General features: G+C 39.7%; 1 protein-coding gene across 1 annotated transcript in view; it reads left to right on the top strand.

The window, feature by feature from the left end:
• Nucleotides 1-22,116, top strand: part of LOC150081424 (solute carrier family 22 member 4-like) — a 130,722-nt gene that overhangs the window by 19,261 nt on the left and 89,345 nt on the right. Inside the window, exon 3 of the mRNA XM_090380198.1 lies at nt 9,160-9,314. Coding sequence (XP_090236324.1) covers nt 9,160-9,314 — 155 coding nt within the window. The remainder of the gene's footprint in view (nt 1-9,159; nt 9,315-22,116) is intronic.

The raw sequence follows: 22,116 nt of genomic DNA, 5'->3' as shown, positions 1-22,116 counted from the left end.
TTCATTCTCTACCACTGTCAGTGTAGTACCACAGAGTTGATACGTTGCTCTGGGGTTGCTGTTTCCCATGTGTAGTACTTTACATTTGTCAATGTTAAACTTCATTTGCCACCTCTCAGCCCATCTGCTCAACCTTTCCAGATCCTGTTGCAGCAGCATAGTGTCAGTAGTGTCCTTGACAACCCTGCCAACCTTTGTATTGTCTGCAAACTTGGACATTAAGCCCGATATACCATCATCAATATCATTTATAAATACAGAAAACAATAATGGACCCAACACTGAGCCCTGAGGGACTCCACTAATAACATCAGTCCACGATGAGCAGTGTCCATTGATTACCACTCTCTGTCTTCTCCCCCTCAACCACCCCTTTATCCATAGCAGCAATTTGCCTCCAATGTCACACTGCTCCAATTTGTGTAGCAGTCTTCCATGTGCAACAGTATCAAAAGCCTTTCTAAGATCCAAGTATATAATATCAAAGTTATTCCCTGCATCCAGATCTTTTGTGACTGCATCATAGTATCCAATCAAGTTGGTCAGGCAAGACTTCCCCTTAACAAAACCATGCTGTGTCTGAGCTATAACTGAAGTCTTGTCTAAATGATCCTGCAGTGCTTCTTTAACCAGTGCCTCCATTAATTTTCCTGGAACAGAAGTTAAGCTCACAGGTCTATAATTACTTGTGTCAGCCTTTGATCCTCCTTTGTGAATTGGGGTCACATTTGCACATTTCCAGTCCATGGGTACCTCCCCTGAGTCCAAGGAAGCTCTCATAATTATGGCTAAGGGTTTGCTTACTTCCTTTGCTGCCTCCTTTAATATAACTGGATAGATCCCATCCACTCCGGGTGCCTTTCTTGTGTTTATCTTCAACAGTTTCTCCTCCACTTTACTCCCAGTTATTTCAAGATTCTGGAGCTTACTGCTAGAGTTGAATACACCTCTGGCATTCCCCTCGCTGAATAACTCCTCATGTGTGAATGTCGATGCAAAATATTCATTTAGTTTGTTAGCTACCTGAGCAGGATCATCAACAGTTGACCCATCAATATCAAGTGGACCAATCTGATTCATCCCCTTCCTTCTAGAGTTTACATAAGTAAAGAACTCTTTGCTGTTTTTCTTTGCATCCCTTGCCAAGGATTTCTCGCAATCTGCCTTCGCCTGCCTAACCTCCTTTGTAACTTGGTTGCATATCAACTTGTATCTATCATAGGCTTCTGTGTCATGTGTTAATTTGTATGTATCCCATGCATTTTTCTTCTCTGCCATATGCCTCATTAGTTCATCTGACATCCATTTTGGCCTAAACCTTGACCAATATTTCTTAGTTGGTATGTAAAGCCTAGTAGCTTCCAAGATAAGTTCTTTGAATGCTTCCCATTTTGAATTTGCTGTTCATTCTCAGCAGCGATTCTGGATGTCAGCTAATCTTGCAAGAGGTTGGCACATGGTATCACCCCGCAAACATCACAGAAAGGGATCGATATGGCGATCGGGGTGTTCTCGTCCGGGGAGGCGTTATCTTGGATGGACGTACACAACTCCAGATACTGGAAGGCGATACTATAACCGGTGCACGCTACTGTACTGAGGTAATTCTTCCCCATGTGCGTCTGTTCCGTAGTGCTATTGGACCCGAGTTCGTGTTTATGGATGATAACGCCACACCCCATTGCACTGCAGCTGGTGATATGCTTTTGGAAAGTGAGGACATTGTATAACTTTTATAACACCGCTGATAAATATTCGTTTTGAATTAAGATCATTCGCCTTTGGATACAAATACAGTATTTCACACTATGTGCATAATTTTATAACCTCTTCAAACTTTAATAATTGTATATGACAAAAGTGTAAAATACTGATGGGCTAAGAAGTGTCAACTGAAGTTTAACCTTGACAAATGCAAAGTACTGCATATGGGTAGAAGTAACCCCAGAGAAATGTAACAACTGTGTGGTACTACACTTAAGGTAGTAGAAAATGAAAAAGACCTGGGAGTAATTGTGCAGTCAGATATGAAGTTTTCTTAGCAATGCAGACAGGCTGCCAGGGCAGGTCATGGGGTTTTGTCAATGATATATAGGAATTTTGCTAGCAGAGAAAAGGAGGTGATTGTCCCTCTGTATAAGGCAATGGCCAGGCCACGTCTTGAGTACTGTGTACAGGTCTGGAGGCCTCATTTTAGGAAGGATGTAGATTTGCTTGAGCGTGTACAGAGAAGGGCAACAAGATTGATGAGGGGAATGAAGGGATCCTCTTACCAAGAGAGGCTTAAGTTCTGCAAATTGCAGTGGCTAGAGACTAGGCACCTGCGTGGTTATCTGATTGAGGTGTATAAGGCCTTGAATGGATTGAGCACGCTGAATTCTGATGGGATCCTTCCACTTGTTCAGATTACGAACCTAAGGGGGTATAAATTCAAATTAAGAAAAGACAGATGTAGAATAGGTGTGCGGAAATTTCCTTTAGCCAGCGGGTGGTTAATTGCTGGAACAAACTTCCATCTGTCGTTGTGGAAGTTGATAGGTTAAATGAATTTAAGGAGGAACTGAACAGGCATTTGGAGGGAATGGTGTGATTTTTTTTTTTTTTTTTCGGCTGATGCTGCATAAGCTCATACACTTGCTTTCTTGCATCACATGCCACTACTACTACTGTAACGGAAACATCGCAACGTACCGTAAACATAGAAATTCAAAATGTTTTTTTATTTATTATAATTACAATTTTCATTTATTATTTCTTCGGAAGAGTTATTCCTGAGTATTTTAGTTTGCCAGGGGTATTTTTCCCACACACTAACCCCAGGGGCTCACATCTAGTGAGTTTGGGCTTGGCACACCTAGGGTCCTGAGCTGGATATCATCATTCTTCTGTTTCTTGGTGATTCCCTTCTACTTTTCTCTCTCTCTCTCTCTCTCTCTCTCTCTCTCTCTCTCTCTCTCTCTCTCTCTCTCTCTCAGGGTAACCCGGGGAATTTTTTTTTTTTTTTTTTTTTTTTGGCTAGTGCAGCATAAGCCTCAAGCTTCCTTGCACCATGTAATAATAATAATAATAATAATAATAATAATAATAATAATAATAATACGTTCGGTAGTCCGCACTAGGTCAAGCTTTGGGTCAGATTACCACAGGTTACCTACAATGCGAGTCAGGTTTTCATTTTTTGAATGTAAATAATTTAATACAATAATACCAAAAATTAATATATTAGCTCACAAAGTAACTGTTTTCGCTTGTATTTGTTTTTCTCCAAGTAACATTATTTGTTAAATTATCAGGTGTAACGAATTTGTGCAATTTGAATTGCACATGACAAGTACTGCCTCCTATAAAATTCAAATTACTCTCACTTTCAGAAATAATTTCCCTTACTTTATTTTAACATGCAAACACTTCAATTTTCGCCATTAATATTTACCGTAATTTTTTTTCGCGTATTAATATAAAATTCAACTGTAGTGTAATCGAAAATGTGATTAAGGTTGCGCTAAGTTCATTAGATCACTAATTCTATAACTTTTTTTTTTTTTTTTTCTAACAAAATTAACCGTTAGTATAAAGTGACAGACGTCCCGGATTTCAGTCGTTTGTCCCGCATTGCAAACTATCCCGGAAGATGTCCGGGATGGGACATGTGGCCTCCATACTTAATGGCAAACATAATACAAATCATTTGCATTATGTTTGCCGGGAACCAATGGTACAACGGAAAGAGTTTTCGATAGTAAATAAACTGTGAACGTCAACAAAAACACAGCTGACCGTAGAAACACAAAGCAATACTACAAGTTAAGTGCAATTTTGCTGATTCTTGTGAAGAATTTTATGAAGAAATAGCAAATAATGAAGAATTATTAAGAAACATTTACTCGGCGGAAAAATATATCTAATTATCTTATTAAATTTAACAGAAAAACCAAACTTTTTTCACTAGTCAAAAATGAAAATCAATTAAAAACATGCCCCCTGTAATAAGTGGTTTTTTCCCCCTTCTAATTACAATTATTTTTCTCAGTTCACATCCTTCACGCAGCCTTCTGTTCGTTACGCAGCGTAACACGAGGCGTACCGTATACTGAATTTCAGCCTTTCTGTGAAAAAAATAAAAAATAAAAATATATATATTGTACGTGAATATTTTTTATATATAAAATTTTTTAAAAAATATGTGTATATTGTTTCTATGGGGTCGAAACATCGCCCCCAGAGGTCCTAATGGTAAGAATCTAGTCATTTTACTGTCAGAAAAAAATGTATAATCGTTATTATTCATCCGGTTTATATTCCTTATTTCACCCTTTTATGTTTTTTTTTTTTGGGGCGGGGGAGGGCTGTATTAGTAGTGATACAATATTATTTGCATTTGAATTTTTTAGTTCATTAAAATTATTATTTTAAAAAGTATATATTAATATAATTAATAAACAATAATGATTCCTTGTTGTTTTAAATCTGGGTGGGGGAATGGGCACAGGTGGACGCATTTCCCACCTCCCCCAAAACTTGGGGGAAACCTGAGAATATATATATATATTTTTTTTGGCTGGTGTAGCATAAGCCCCAGGCTTCCTTGCACCATATGGCTTAGTAATAATAATAATAATAATAATAATAACAATTTGTAACAATATACACAAATCGTTTAAATTGAATGAAAATATCACCGTTTCACAAGTTTTGGAATTTGGAGGAGGGGGGGGGGATTGTATAAGAGGTAAAAACTGCCAAAATTATTATTATCCTAAAAATTAGTTATTTTGAAAAAAGTGTTACACAAGCAGGCATATAGTGCATTTTATATACATGCATCCAGGGGCATGTCTAGGGTATGTGGCGCCCAGGTGCCAATCGCAATTTGGTGCTTGGGTGCCAATTGAAATTCCAATTTAAAATTTTCTTTATATATGTATGTAAGTTTCAGGTTTTCAGGTGTCCCTTGAATGTTGCCACCTGGGTGCAGTGCACCCCTTGCATCCTCGGGACAGCCTGCCCCTGCCTGCATTCCTGAGAGATTTGATTGTGTCTTGGAATGAGCTGGAGCACATTGGAATGTCATTCCAGTTTGTAATATGCATCAGCTAAACTTCTGTTCCAGGGAAAATAATGGAGTCACTGATTAAAGAAGTAATGCAAGACCACCTAGAAAGGAATGCAGCTATACTGCACTTACAGCATAGATTTGTTCAGGGGCAATGATGTCTGACCAATCTGATTGGATACTATGATGCCATAAAAAAGGAAATGGATGCAAAAAATAGTTTTGATATCATATACTTGGATTTCAGGAAGGCTTTTGTTACTGTTATACGTAAAAGACTGCTGTACAAATTGCAGCAGTGTGGCATTAAGGGCAAGTTACTACTGTGAATAAAGGGATGGTTGAGTGGGAGAAGACAGAGTGGTTATTAATGACACGGCTGTTCTTTGAATAGTGTTATTAGTGAAGTCCCCTGGGGTTCAGTGCTGGGCTTACTGTTGTTTTCTGTGTTAATGATATTGCTGAAGATAAATCAGGCTTAATGTCTAAGTTGCAGATGATATAAAGGTTGGAAAGGTGCTTAATGACAATAATCACGTTAAGCTGCTACAACAAGATCTATAAAAATTAGTCAGATGGGCTGAGAAATGGCAATTGAAGTTTCACATTGACAAATGCAAGGTACTGCTAATAGGTAACAGTAAATCCAGATTAACATACCAACTGTGGATAGTGGAAAATGAAAAAAGACCTGGTGGTAATTGAGCAGTCAGATGTGAAGTTCTCTGAGCAGTGTAGACAGGTTGCCAGGACAGCTCATGTCGACGATATACAGGAACTTTGCTAGCAGGGATAAGGAAGTGATTAACCCTTTGTACACAGCAATGGTTTGGCCATGTCTTGAGGTCTCCAGACATGCAATGCAGGTCTGGAGACCTCATTTTCTATAAAAGTGTACCCACTTGACCATGGATAAATCCACCTCCGTAGAACAGATGCTGCCTGGCAGCAAAATGTTACAACCTTTTCTGATTGACCTTTCTACTTGGTGTGACACTCTCGCTCTAATACTCCATTCATTGGAATCTCCCTCCATCGAAGTGAAGTCAACAGACTCCATCTGGATCTGACACCCAGGATATGACCTCCAAAACCAGCAGAACCTTGACATCTTCTGGAGCAGTACCTCTGTTGTTCTTCCTGTATCTTATGATCATGACCTTTTCCTGATTGTCTGCTAACTCTGGACTGTTGTCTCCAGAGTAGGATCTGATGCTAACTCAACTCTGTTCTAGTTAGGGTTTTGCCACACATCCATCCACTTCACTGATGGATGGATCCACAAATCCTCTGTCAAGGATTCCTTTGCTGGCACTACTCTATAGCATGGGACAATGCTAACTCCTTGGGGATTGGATCAATGCTGCACTGTGGCAAGCTTCACTGCTGTATGGGACCATGGACCTTATGGTATTCCCATGGGAGCACCTACCTCTCATGGCTTTCCTTCCCTCTTCCTAATTTTTGCCTGGTAGAACATGAGGATGTATTGGGCTTATGCTCCTGGTGTTCCACTGCCAGTTTTGGTAGGATGCCTTCCCAAACATCTCCTTTGTTTCTCTCTTCCTGCTGGTACAATCTGTAGCCCCCACTCTGCCTTTTTAATTTTTTTTTTTTAAAGCTCCTATCACAATGCTCAGGTGAGCCTGGTGTGGGCTTGCCAGCATGCTTAACTCCTTCTGCCTGACTGACTTGGGGCTAAGGATGGTAACGAGAGTCCCACAGGGGATCCCTTGGTCAACAATCAGTTCACATGTTTGTTGACCCCTTACACGGTGGTGTGGTGGGTATGTATGCATTTACAACACTATAGTATGAAAACATAACACCACATTATGCAAACCTACATGTATACTCTTTGCTGACTTTTGTAGTGATCTGTTTTACATCACAGTGACATAAATCCGGAGCTTGAGGAAACCCATGGTGCTGGTTGAACTTCAACACAATACACAATGTCCTTTCTGTGCCTCCCTAGCAAGCCTAGGCATTGCAAGAGTTTACTCCACCAGAGACTTATGCAACCCTCTTGCGTGGCCCATCTCCACGTGGTAAAGGACAGGCAATGGTGGGACCTTGGTTTTCCAATGGCCAAGAGGCCAAACGAACAACAAACCAATGTGAACAACAACCTCTCTATGCAGACTACACTTCTGTCTTTTACAGAGTCTGTTTTGTATTGCAAAAGATTGTTGTGGAGTTGGTGGAACCCTGGGGCCACAAGACCTGTAATGCTATAAACTATGTCCTTTCTCTATATATTGTGCTCCTCATATTCAAATTTGGCACCCCTTAATAAAACCGTCATAATAAAATAATGTTTATTGATTTATCATCTGTTTCTAATGGGCACAGATTTGTAATGCACAACAGTGATAGACACTATGCATTTATGAAATAATTTGTATGGTAGCCACTCATTCACAATTCACATGTGCACTATGCAGTTTCGCATACTGCATTGCTAATTCAGCAAAGTGTGACTAATTGTTTTATTTTATATAATTTTTTACATTTTATTATGTTTATTTTATTATTATATATTTTTATTTATTATATATATTATATTATTATATTTTTATTTCATATACTTTTTATGTATTTATAATTTAATGTTTTGACATTAGATTATAAAAACATAAAAATATGTTATGTATTTAACATAATAAATAAAATAAATATGTTTTGACAGAATCAAAACATTTATTTTGGATAGCTAATGCAGTAATATTAATAAAAAAGCTAATATGGATATCTTTCTTCAGGAAGGATGGAATTTTCCTTCTTCAGATATAATGCTATAATGTTGTCTTTTAAAAGTCTTCATAAATCTCACTCATTTACAAAATTGTTCATTCTAAAATTTATTAAATAAGGTTCAGTTAATAAAAGTGTCAAGAACTTCCGTGTGCCCTAGTGAAACACCTCACTGGTCCTGACCACTTTTCCTTGGAGGGGACTCAGACTCCAATTCTGACCCCTGCACAATCTCCAGAGAAGCTTACCTGCCTACTCTTAACCCATTCATTGTACTAGCCCACTACTAACTTTTTTCAATAAAAAAACTATAGTGTGGGTTGCAAGCCAAATGTCAGAAGATGTGTATTACCCAGCTGGCATCCATTAATGATCTCTACTTTTTGGTCTCCAGATCTTAGGATCTCCTGAAAAAATAGAATGTTCATTAAAACATGACAGTGGATAGTGCACTCATCAAAAATTTAAAATATCAGGAATGGTATCGCGATCACTAAAAATCCACTAAACTAAATAGCACACCATGTTATTTTCTGTCTTGATTTGTCATACACTAAATTCTCCCAAAGAATTCACCGAATTGTTGTAGCTAGCTACCAAATTGTCACATACACTGAATTCTTTCACCATATTGTCACATACATTGAACTGTCATGCACTGAATTGTCATGAGCTTGAACTGTCATATAATGAATTGTCTCGCAACGAAATGACACAGTCCTGTGATTTTTGTCCAGCACCACTACAGGAAGCTTCTCATGTGTGGTCCATTCAGATTAATAGTGACTCTGAGTACAGTACAATCAAGGCTGGATTTACTAAGGTGAAATGGTAAGGTGGTTGCAAGGCTACCAAGGTTACAGAGGTTCAGAATAATGTGATTATTTTGGTCCCTTCCCACAACCTTATTTTTAGGGCCTCTAAAATGTCCACCAAGGCTCTAGACTGCCTAAATCCAGCATTGAGTACAGTAGTCATTAATTGAACAGAGGATAAGCATCTTTGTCTTGGAGCATGCTAATCACTTGAAAATAGATTAGTAGAGACTTTGTTATTCCACTCAAATTTTTTTAAAGATTTTAATTCACAGAGTTTGATATTTCTGTTTGCTATATAAAACTTGTTAAGTAAGTCTGCAGATCTCCTACTCTTAATGTCATTAGTATAAGGCATAATTAAGCCTGAAAGGCTTTATAATTAATATTTTATTGGAGATAAAAAAAGTAGATACTTATTAAATACTGTAAATCCCTCTCTGTCTCTCGCATGTATTTATGCCAATTTATTTCTTCAGATATAAAACAATGTATAAAACCATATGGAAATAATTATTTTAATTTATTTTTCAGGTTTGGCAGACGTCCTGTTATTCTAATTAGCCTTTTCTTTTTGCTATGTGGAGCAACACTAGCAGCATTCTCCTCTTCTATCAAAATGTTTTTAGCATTAAGATTTGTTATTGGTTTTGGTTGCTATGGTCTGCTGACAACTGGACTGGTTTTGTGTATGTAATAAGTTCTCTCTTTTTCTTTTCAGTATTACTACCTTTATTTACCTTCAATATTTATTTATCAAGTGAAAAGTAATATCTATTGTTGTTTTAGTGGCACTTATTAATTAGTTGCTACAAGAGTCCAATCTTGATAGATAAGGTGCTGCCCTCTCATTCACTTGGTATGTGTTGCTAATTACTTAATTTATTGGCTCAGGATCTTTACAGATAAGAGAGAGAGAGAAAGAGACAGGCAGGCCAAATTGGGTTATGCATGATAACCTAATCGATATGCTAATATAGGTTATAAAACATAACTTAGCATGTCAGCGTTCATAACTGACCTAAACAATATGTTAAGTCACATCATTTCATAGCCAATAAAATCATATGTTAACTTTTATGATACTACATTGTATAAGTAATTATGTTGATTAGGTAATGAAGTTTACCTGTCACTGTTTCCTGTTCCCAGGAAAGAATGACAGGTAACTGATAAGAAGAATGTATGAATGTACAGTTTGATTAATATTATGCTGCAGTAGGGAGTGAATGAGATTAACAACTTTAGGATATTGATAGATAAGAGTGACAGGCCAAAGAGGTGAAATTGGGTTATGTAAGATAATTTAATTTGGTTAAAGTAAAGAAAGCCAACACGAGAACCATGGCAAACTGTGGGGAACTTACCAGACAAACTGGTTTGCTGCTACTGCAATTTCTCCCTGCATTCTCAGTAAGCAGACAGTGTGTGTTATCGGTAGCAGCAGTAAAAGTTGAGAATGATATATTGATTGACATGTAGGCATGACAGACGATGTAATGATTAGTTTTTTTTTTTCATTATTAAAAGTAGATTATTGGATTTCATATAAAGGTTGTTGGATCAGACAGTGAGGGTTAAAATTGTCTTTATAATTGTGCGAGGTGCCAAAGAACCTTAGCAACATAGCTGCACCATGTGAGTATCCTGTTTTATCCTAACCACTAGAAAAGTTGCAAGAGTATATTTACCAACCTAACCTTTAAGGTTAGGTTGGTAAATTAGGTTGGCAAATCAGTTTGTCCGATAAGTTTCCATGTGTTGGCTTTCTTTACTTCACTCAAGTTAATCTAACTTGAATTATCAGGATTTATAATTGATCTCAGCAATATGTTAGTGCAGTGTAATGCCCAAAAACTGGAAATCTTGGGAGTGGGGATTGCTGGTTTTTTGGTTATTCAGACCATAAATCTATAAACTAGTTGTTGTCAGTGACTCTATTGTTAGGAAAACAGGAAATATATTGTGCAAAACGATTAGGTGGAATAGGATGAGGGTATGTCTGCCAGGGGCAAAAGTTGATGACATTGTAGAGCAGATATCCTTTAAGGGTACAAAAGGTGATACTGTTGTACACGTTGGTACTAATGACATTAAGAGTAGGAGATCTGCAGACTTACTTAACAAGTACAGAGCAATGTTGAAAAAAGTTGCAAGTTAGGGTTAAATTTGAAAGTGTCTGCAATTCTGTCCAGGCATGATAGCAGGGAGTATATGATGAGACCTTGTTAATCATTTCGGCCCTGGAGAGATTGTGCAAGGCTCACGGGGTAGAATTTTTCTCAGCATGGTCTGTGCTTGTTAACAGGAGAGACTGCTTCTACAGGGATGGGTACACACACACACACTTAAATAGAAAGGGTGCAAGAATATTTGCTGATGCTATCGAGGCAGTGTTAGGTGGGTCGGAAAGCTGGTGGCTTGGGGGGATACACAGACTAATAGAGCCTTGAAAGCCAAGGTGCTGGAGATTTCAAGGACTGCTGGGTGTCATCATGAAATAAATAAATACATGGGCTGTGTTAGGGTAGCTAAGAGTAAGAACTGGTGCATGTATACTTCCATATACACCAATGCTAAGAGCATAGTAAAAATAAATTTAATGAATTTGAAGTGCTGGTCAAGACGTCAAATGAGACATTGTTGGGATATCAGAGAAGTGGTGTCACTCAGATATCAGGGATGCAGAATTTGAATATGGGAAGTACAGTGTATAGTTTTTATTGTCAAGTGTCACTGGGCATCTTCCCTAAAACCACATAGTATTCTCTGTGTTGCAGTACAAACTCTGTAAATGCCAGAAGTAAAATGAGTTTTGGTGTTGGTCTGTGTAGTGTAGTGTAGTGTAGTGTTGGGTTGCTTTGGCCTGTTGTTCCTCCAACATTTAGCCGCAGTGCCCCTAGTTGGACCCCACATTGCTCATCCTTTATCCCGACGAAGCAGCCAGGTATAGTAGTAGATAGATATAGTCTTAGGCAGGAGCAAATCCTGGTCTGCATCTCAGCTTGCCAGGAAGGACCCAGGACAAAAAAAAAAAAAAATAAAATAAAATAAGCAACTCTGGAAGTTGAAAAAAGAGTGAGGGACAAAGTGAAGATAGGAAGGAACAGATGAAGCTAAGGAAGGTGGATGATAGGAAGACTGTCCACCCGGAAATAGGAAGTTGGGGGAGGTATATGTAAGGACAACTCTGTGGAAGGAGCTCATCCTCTGCATAGCGAGAGACTGTCAAGAACAGTAAAGGTTTTGGGGGTGGTAGTCCACTAGGTGAAACGTTTGGATGGGGAGGTGGGGGAAAGGATGTGGGATTTATTGGGGACAGAGATATAGGTGCCCTATATCTGTGGGGGGGGAGGTGATAACACTGTGGGTGCATAGTGGCTCTCTGTATAAGATCCCACACCATTGGTATCAGCAGTTAACGTACCTCAGGGAAGAGGCATGACATCAGTATGGCAGGAGCTCCCAATAGGTTGCCCCCACTGCACTCTAATTTGGGGCCTGTCAGAACACACGCACACACACATACTCCACATATTTGGCCCATATATACATCTGTCACACATACATATACAAAGTATGCACTTTTTTAAACTTATTTAGGGGCAGACTGAATAGTAGGACATAGGACAACTCTCTCACACACATTTGTCATCTTTCATTCATCATCATTCAGCTAGGCAGGATGTAGGGGTCACCTAAACAGCATTTGTCAGCAGACAATTTAAATGTATTTTATTTTATTATTTTTATTTATTTTTTATTTATTTATTAATTTTCTATTTTTATTTATTTATTTATCCACTCACATATATACATATATATATATATATGCACACAGCTCAACCTGCACGTACAACTTTATTGTTATTATTATTTTAAATTTATTTTATCATTTTATTATTATTTTTTATTTTTATATTTACTAGGGGCTGTGCTTTCTTCTTTTGATAAAATAAAATACTTACAGAAGCTGTCGAAAGCTTATAGAAGTGTTTCTGTTCCTCTGCTATGAATACATAAATACGTTACATATGGAAATTAAGCATGGTACCACATGGTCATGTTAGATAAACATAGCGCATGACCATGCTTAACACAGAAGCTTGTTTTACCACAGTAAAACAAGCTTCTGTTACGTATTATCGTGTAACCCACATCCCACTTCTCCCATTGGCTGAATAAATATCACTAGGAGGGGAAATTATGTTAATGTATAGAAAGATATATATTCAGGGTATAACAGTCTACATATATAGGACATTCACATTCAGCCATCCTTTTCACTCACTTATCCCACTCACTACAGTGCCCTGAATAGGACTACACACTTTTTTTCTTTTTTTTGCAGGTTGAGCAGACACATTTCTCACCCAGCATTTAAATAGAAATACACATATGAGATAATAATAACAATATTTATAATTACTAAGTGACTTACACACATGCACAATCACAAGAAAAACATTCAGTCTCCCATACCTATACTTTCTCACACACTATAATGACAGATAGACAGTCAATCACCCATGCATACTTAGATTATCACAGATATTACTTTGCTTACATAATTAATTTTTACATTTAATTCACAATATTTACTTTTAATTAAAACGTGCATTTGTTTCTATGCATTATCGCAGTGGTTTTCAACTGGACTGCCACACCATCCTAGGATGCCGCAACAACATTCCAGGGGTGCCACATAATTTGGGTTTAAGTTACTTAAACCTATTTTTTTTTTTTTTAAATTTAAGTATTTATTTCATTATAAAAAGGTACGTCCTTATAATTATATTATTATAATAACTATCATATAACATTTTTTAAATATTTTATATATATACACAAAGAGAATCGGATCTAACAGACAGAAAATTGAGTAGGGTGCCACAAAATAAAATAAATTACTTAAGGGTACCATTATTAAAAAAATGGCAAATCCACCGCATTAGGGGTAGGGGAATATATTTTGGCAAATCTATATCAATCAAGTGCAACAATGCAAACGTGATTGAGAGCTGCCAGCAGGAACACACTACCATACACATTTTCACTCATTACTCATACATACTTCAAGGTACAAAAACAGACTAGGGCTCTCCATTACGTCCAGCCGAATAGACATGACTGAGAGCCATTAGCGTACACACACACACACACACACACACACACACACACACACACACACACACACACACACACACACACACACACACACACATTTTCACTCATTGCTCATACATACACCAAGATGCAGAAACATAGCATTAGCATTAGTAGAGGCATTTGATGCAAGAAAGCAAGCTTATGCAGCATCAGCCAAAAAAAAAAAACCCACTTCCACTTCACCCCTCTGTTCATTCAAAATACCTGTCCAGCTGAGCCTTAAACTTATTTAGGCTATCAACCTCCACCACAAGGGATGGAAGTCTGTTCCACCAACCAACCACCCGCTGGCTAAAGGCAAATTTCCGCACGTCTATCCTACATCTGTCTTTCCTCAATTTGAATTTATGCCCTCTCAGGTGATTTTTCTGAGCTAGAGGAAGAATCCCATCAGCATTGAGCATGCTTAAACCATTCAAGGCTTTATACACCTCTATCAGATCACCTCGCTGGTGCCTAGTCTCCAGACACTGTAATTTGCAAAACTTAAGCCTTTCTTCGTAAGAGCACCCCTTTGTTCCATTCACTAATCTTGTTGCCCTTCTCTGTACTCGTTCCAGCAGCTCTACATCCTTCTTGAAATGAGGCCTCCAGACCTGTATACAGTACTCTAGGTGTGGCCTGACCATTGCCTTATACAATGGAATAATCACCTCCTTATCCCTGCTGGAAAAATTCCTGTATATCATTGACAATACTCCATGAGCTACTCTTGCAGCCCGTCTGCACTGCTCAGAGAACTTCATATCTGCCTGCACAACCACCCCCAAGTCCCTTTCATTCTCTACCACTGTCAGTGTAGTACCACGGCTACAATTCTGTCTCTATACCTAGAGGGGGTGTTAATTAGTGCTCTTCAAAGTGTGTTTTTTAAAGTGGTGCCAATTTATCATTTTGGATTAAATTCAAGTCGAAGTGGATCTATTTGGTTCGGTGAGTCGACTGATGTTTATTTTATGCCTAACTTCTAAGGCGTTCTCCAGTTATGAACGACTTTAAATCTTCACCCTTATCGTTCATTCACGGTTCACGGCTCGTTCATAATGGCTACGCCCTATAGGTCCGGCCGTTGTTTTTAACTATCATTGTTTGCCATAGTTTTAGACCACTTATCTTTTAGAGAGTTATGGATACCCTAATTAATTTCATATCAGCTGCTACTGATTTTAGTGAAATTATGTTGATTGCTGTGATTTGAGGAATATACTGTTTTGGCGCGAATAATTTCGTCCTTTCTTCTTCGGCCACTTTGTTTGAAATAACAAATCACGAGACCTCCAGGGCGATCGGCTATTGGTTCTCCTGAAGCCAGGAACTTAAGTTAGAACTTCTAATTAGGAACATTTATTTATTAATTATGATGTCAGTAGTAATTAATACTGATTGTCTATTTAGTTAATTAATGTGGTTATTCATTTTGGAACATACTATTTACATAGCTTTTGAAGGGGACTCTCTTTTATTGTGCATTGATACATCTGAATACTGCTCCTCGGGTGACGTCAGCAATCCTCTGTCGCCCAAGAATACAATATGCAAATTTTTTCCCATCTCTTTCAGCGCCCCCTACCGACAAGAGTTGGAAACTCTTCTTTTCAGTTAATTATTTAAATTCTTCACTAGCCATTTCTGGATTTTTGACTAAAATTCAGTAGAACCATTCACCCCCTGAATTTAAATATTTCATCCCAGCAGAGCAAGATGGTTGAAAATAATGAAAATACTGAAAGTTCACAGGATGAGGTTAGCACGTCTGAGAGAGACGAATCGGAGACTTCTAATTCACTGCTTCTTAGAGTATCTGGCAAATCCTCCTCCAAGAGAAAGAAGTCCAAGGGAAGGTCCAGAGCTTGTCCTCTGCACTCCTCTTGCTCTCCACTTCCTGCACAGATGAATAATATTTGTATATCACCTTACATAGACCATAATTACTCAGCTTCCACCTTGGACCAAAGAATCTCTACACCAGTAGCTGCCTCCATCCTCGAATCGATGGCAAACTCCACCTCAACCGCAGCCTTACCTACAGCTCCAAACACACCTGTAGCTGCTGCTTCTGAGACGCAAAACTCCTCAGGTGCTCACCAAACTCCATCAGCTCTGCCACTTCAAACTGCCCCAGCAGATTTCTTGGCTACACAACTACCGTCTACTCTGGACCAAGTGGTCTCATCTGGGATCCCACCATCCAGTATGCTTACCATTCCTGCACCACCTGTTCTGGCTGGCCTCTTTAATGAGGGAGACACCACCTCCTTCCATCAGATCATCTCAGTCTTGCACAGGAACTTGGTGGCACTCCTCAACCAAGACTCCATAAGATTCACCAAAGCCACTGGAAACTATGTCCAGGAGCTTTGGACAAGCCTAGAAACAATCACAACAGCTCTTCTAATCGAGAATGAGAAGCTAAAAGCTGTCAATGAAGAAATCAAGACAAGGTCTACAATACTGGAAAAGGCCTTAGACATCTGCGCTAAGCTTCCGCAGTCTTCACCCGAGCGGGAACTGGGCCTAACCACAGAACCTGAATCAACTACGGTGCCCTCTTATGCCGGTGCTGTATTTAAGAACCTTCCAACCTCTAAACTGGGTGCCTCCATCCAAGGGCATCCACCAGAGACCAGTCAACAAAACCCCCAGCATATAAGAAAGAGAACCCTGATAAAACAGCAGAATCTGGTCGTTATCAGACCCATTAACTCCAAAGAATCACATACAAGTGAACAAATCAAGACCAAAATAATGACAGAGTTGAAAGATGATCTCAAAACTACGAAAATAAAAGCAATAAGAAAAACTAGACATACAGGCATAGTGATCGAAACGGAAACTAAAAAAGAAGCTAACAAAATTATGACCAATGCAAAAATAATGACAATGGGTCTAAAGGCAGAGCCGCCAAAAAAGTTGGGGCCCTCTATCATCATTTTTGACCTCAGTGACAACCTGACCCCGCAGCAACTCACTGAGGAACTATACTGTAGGAACTTGCAGGAGTACTTCCCAGACTTAGAGGCAGATGCCTTAATCACACCTAAATACTCAAAAAAAGTCAAAGGAGGAGGAGGCAAAAACTGGATTGTTCAAATCAACCCAATCGCCTGGAAGGTCCTTAACAATCAAGCAAGGGTCTACATAAACTGGGGCAGCCACCGCTTTCGCGAACATGTGGCTGTGCCTAAATGCTTCAAGTGTTGTAGGTTCGGCCACACCTCACACACTTGTATCCAGACAGTGCCAACGTGCGGCCATTGTGCTGAAAAAGGCCACGAATTTAGCAGCTGTCCTAACAAAACCAAAGATCCTATTTGTGTGAACTGTAAAAGTTTCAAAATCGACTCAGCACATTCCATCAGAGACAGAATATGTCCAACATATATAAAAGCCAAGGGTCAGCACCAACAACGGATCGATTATGGGGAGACATCTTAAAAAATTTAACTTCGAAGAGGTAAAAATAATGCAAATTAACGCGCAGCGGGCCCGGGCTGTGGTCGGCCAAATCAGGATTCGGGCAGAAGAGGACAACACGGATGTAATTATCCTGCAAGAGCCGTACACCCATAAGAACCAGGTCAGAGGCTATCCCTTGACCTACAAAGTCATCCAGGTGGAAGGGGAAACCCCCTGGGCAGCAATAGCTGTAAGAAACCCTGACATCACAGCCACAAAGATAACACAACTTTGCACAGCCTGGGCCGTATGTGCCCACATTATTACAGCGCTTGGAAACTTTTACGTCGTTGCCCTATACTGCCGTCCAGGAGAAGATATTATCAGGGCTATAAGATACCTTCAAAGTGTACTATATACTCTTCCTGGAGGGAGAATTATCGTTGGGGCAGATGTAAACTGCAGGTCTCCCGCGTGGTACAGCACAACACCAGACCGTCGAGGAGCAACAAATGGCCAAAGACTGGAGAACTACCTGGGTAACTCCCCTTTCGGAATCCTCAATCAGCCAAACAACCTCCCCACTTTCAGCAGCACCCTTTGGGAAGCCACCATTGACATTTCTCTTGCTACAAGAAACACAGCCAGCTATATCTCCGACTGGAAGGTCCAAGATGATTGGACGACCTCGGACCACCGAGCCATTACATTCAGGATCACAAAAAACTGTAATAGACAACCAATTTCCAGAGTAATGCAACATAGATATGCAATAGAAAAAACAAACTGGGACACGTTCAGGGGTGCCCTGCTGGAAATGGTGGGAAAACAGCAGCAGAAACTCAGGCAAACTCAAAATCCAAACCTTCTTCAAAAAGAGATTACCACCCTATTAACACAAGTCTGCAATGCCACAATTAAAAGGAAAAAACCTTCTCCGGGAGCGGTGCCCTGGTGGAATGAGGAGCTTCGAAGGATGAGAAAGGAGGTACAAGCCAAACGAAAAGCGTTCCAAAGGGCGAGAAGATCTTGGCCTGATGTGGAGGTCGAAGAACTTAAACAAGTATATCGAACAGCAAGAAATGTGTATACGGAAAGAATAAAGAAATCAAAGCAGCAATCCTGGGAGCAACTTGTCTCTTACACGGGAAATTCTGACCCCTGGGGGGTGGTGTACAAAATCACCACAAACAAACTCCCCAGGGGGGAAGTGAACACCGCTACAGAAACCCCGCAGGGAAACCTAACCACCACCTGGAGGGACTCAGTCTCAAACATCTTAAACAACGTTTTTCCTCCAAACATTAATCCAACAACAACTGAGCAGCATGAGATCTGCAGAGAAAATGAAACCTATTGGACTGGACAAGTTGAACCGCAGTTCACACATGAAGAACTCCTAGCCGCAGCAGCTCTTATCAAAGGGAAAAAATGTCCAGGGCCTGACTTGTTCGAGCCTGAGATTGTGAAGAAGGTTGTGGAGCTTTCCCCAGAGCTATTGCTGCACCTATTCAATCTCTGCCTACACACTAGCACCTTCCCTGATGACTGGAAAGTTGCAAATATGAAACTTATCCTTAAAAATCCGACAAAACCACCACATCTACCAAGTTCGTACAGGCCCATAGCCCTATTGTCCGTATGCAGCAAGCTCCTAGAGCGCCTCCTCCATGTACGGATCCAAAGCCACTATGAGAAAGCAAACCTAATATCTCCAAACCAATATGGTTTCAGACCAGGGCGTTCCACGGTTGATGCTCTACAGGCACTGCTCACTGAGGCCCACCAAGCAGACAGAAAATACTTCCTGATGATTACAATTGATTTCGCGGGAGCGTTCGACACCCTTTGGTGGCCGAGCGTCCTCCGCAGACTCAGGCAAGCAAATGTACCAGACAATTTGTTCAATATCATGAAAAGCTACCTCTCAAATAGGGTAATCACAGTAAATGCACCTTATCAGAAACTCACAAGACGGATACACCGTGGCTGCCCCCAGGGCTCGGTCCTGGGGCCGACCTTATGGAACATGGTAATGGACGAATTTCTATGCCTTGACCTTGGGGAGGTTCGTTCACAAGCCTTTGCTGATGATCTTATCCTGATGGTGACTGCAAATTCCAGGGCCCAGCTTGAGACATTGGCAAACCATGCACTCCAAATCCTCCAGGACTGGGCAAAAACACACTGCTTGACCATATCACCATCAAAAACAAACTCTCTGCTTCTTAAAGGAACTCTCTGTATTACAAGACCACCACAGATTAAAATTGGAAACAAGACCATAAAGTTGTCAGAGCAACTGAAATATCTTGGCATAGTACTAGATAGAAAACTCTCCTTCCAAGCTCATCTCAAATACATCAGAACCAAAGTGAGAAACTATACTGCCATGGTTGCTAGGATATCCCGTCGGGACTGGGGTCTCAGCAAGCGAACCCTCTCATTGTACTACAAGGCTATCTTCATCCCTGTGATTACGTATGCAGCCGGAATTTGGTTTGGCAAGGCTACGACTGCAGTAAACAGACGAATCCTGGATTCCACTCAACGCACGGTCCTGCTCTCCATCTCTCGTGCCTGCTGCACTGTGAGTACTCACGCCCTCCAGGTCCTGGTGGGGGCCCTCCCCCTCGACCTGGAGGTGGTGAGAAATGGAATGTTGTATCATCTGTCTAAGGGCGTGTCTCAGACCTGCTTGGGATTCGAGCTGAATCTTACCAACAACCAAAAATTTGAGAAGAGGAGACTTCAAGCACACATGCAGTGGGTGTGGCAGGACCGCTGGACAAATTCAACCAAGGGGGAAATCACCAGGAGATTCATCCCAGATGTTAGCAGAATCTATCCAAAATCCCCATTATGGTTTTCTCCAGGCTTGTATGCCACGTATTTGCTTACTGGCCATGGTTCAATAAAGGCAAAACTAACAACCTTTGGCCTAGAAGAGGACTCAACATGCGCCTGTGGAGGAATTGAGGACTGGGATCACCTCATGCACGAGTGCCCCCTCTACGATGACCTCCGCTGCCAGCTTATCACAAAGTTGACTTATATACCAAAAGGCAAAGAAAACCACTTACTGGATACTAAGGAAGAGTATCAAGCTCTCACCAACTATGCACAGCAGCTTTTCTTGAGGAGAAGACAACTAATTGCAGCAACATGACAACCCTCTACTAAATGAACCCAGGGACCCTGATGGTACTGGAACCAGGCAGCTAAACTTAACCAGCATTACCATCATTGGTGTGAACTACTATACATTCTCCAAAATGTCACCCACCAAAGATAACTACCAAATAACTACCTTTGAATAGAGACAACCCACAAATTAAGACAATCTAAGAAAGACAAAAGGTTCTTATTCTTCTGGACTTGTCTCTCATGGATGTGACCAATAAGACAATCTCCTAGATAAAGACTGACAATGCCACCGGCATGCCATTGGATGTCAACTTCTTTTCTTGGCCAACTAGCATTCCGAACCATGTACCCTAACTTGGTTCACTTTAATACCCCCTCCCCTGGTAGGGAGAGGGAGGGGACGGGTTTCTGTCTCCTCCCCCTCCCTGCTATACCCTTTTTTTTTTTTTTTTTTTTTTTCTCCTGGTGGGGCCAGTCTCCACTGACCTTTCTGGGGTTGCCTTCCCTATCATCCCCATATTTCTATCTGTCCCCCCCCCCTTCCTGTCTTCACCCCTACTCTAACTAAAAATGCATTTTATTCTATTTTATTTTTATTTTATTATAAAAAATTTTTTCTTTTTTTTTTTTTTTTTTTTTTTATTTATTTATTATTACTATTACTTTTTATTTTTTTATTTTTATTTATTTATTTATTTTTTTTTTTTTATTTATTTTTTTATTTTTTTTATATTTTTTTATTTTTTTTATTTTTTATTTTATTCATTTTTTTTTTATTTATTTATTTTTTTTTTTTTTATTTATTTATTTTTTTATTTTATATATTTTTATTTTATTTTTATTTTTTTTATTTATTTTTATTTTTTTATTTATTTATTTATTTATTTATTTATTTATTTTTTTTTTTATTTATTTATTATTATTATTTTTTTTTTTTTTTTTTTTTTTTTTTAGGCCCTTGCCACTGAAATCTTAGGAAATTAGGTGGCAGGGCCTGCCAGAGTAATTACTTCTAATGCGATCCCTCTATGCCTGACCTGCCTCCTCGGGGTTAAGTGTGGGCAACGGGGGGTCCCACTAGGGGCCCAACGGCTAAAAGGTCAGAGGAACAACACAACATGACACTACACAACATAAACATGTACCTTACACTTTTTGAAATCTCTGGCCTTCACAGTGTTCTGTGTTTCACAAACAGAGTACACAACACGGAGATGGGGGAAACCCCTTGGGCCGTTAGACAATGAACACTTTACACTTTGTCAGTGTAGTACCACAGAGTTGATACGTTGCTCTGGGGTTGCTGTTTCCCATGTGTAGTACTTTACATTTGTCAATGTTAAACTTCATTTGCCACCTCTCAGCCCATCTGCTCAACCTTTCCAGATCCTGTTGCAGCAGCATAGTGTCAGTAGTGTCCTTGACAACCCTGCCAACCTTTGTATCGTCTGCAAACTTGGACATTAAGCTTGATATACCATCATCAATATCATTTATAAATACAGAAAACAATAATGGACCCAACACTGAGCCCTGAGGGACTCCACTAATAACATTAGTCCACGATGAGCAGTGTCCATTGATTACCACTCTCTCTCTCTGTCTTCTCCCCCGCAACCACCCCTTTATCCATAGAAGCAATTTGCCTCCAATGTCACACTGCTCCAATTTGTGTAGCAGTCTTCTCCCCCTCAACCACCCCTTTATCCATAGAAGCAATTTGCCTCCAATGTCACACTGCTCCAATTTGTGTAGCAGTCTTCCATGTGCAACAGTATC

This window comes from Mastigoproctus giganteus, chromosome 8 (genome assembly GCF_048544385.1).
Source record: "Mastigoproctus giganteus isolate SK-2022 chromosome 8, ASM4854438v1, whole genome shotgun sequence".
Lineage (NCBI taxonomy): Eukaryota > Metazoa > Arthropoda > Arachnida > Uropygi > Thelyphonidae > Mastigoproctus > Mastigoproctus giganteus.
This window is presented reverse-complemented; position numbering and strand designations above follow the sequence as displayed.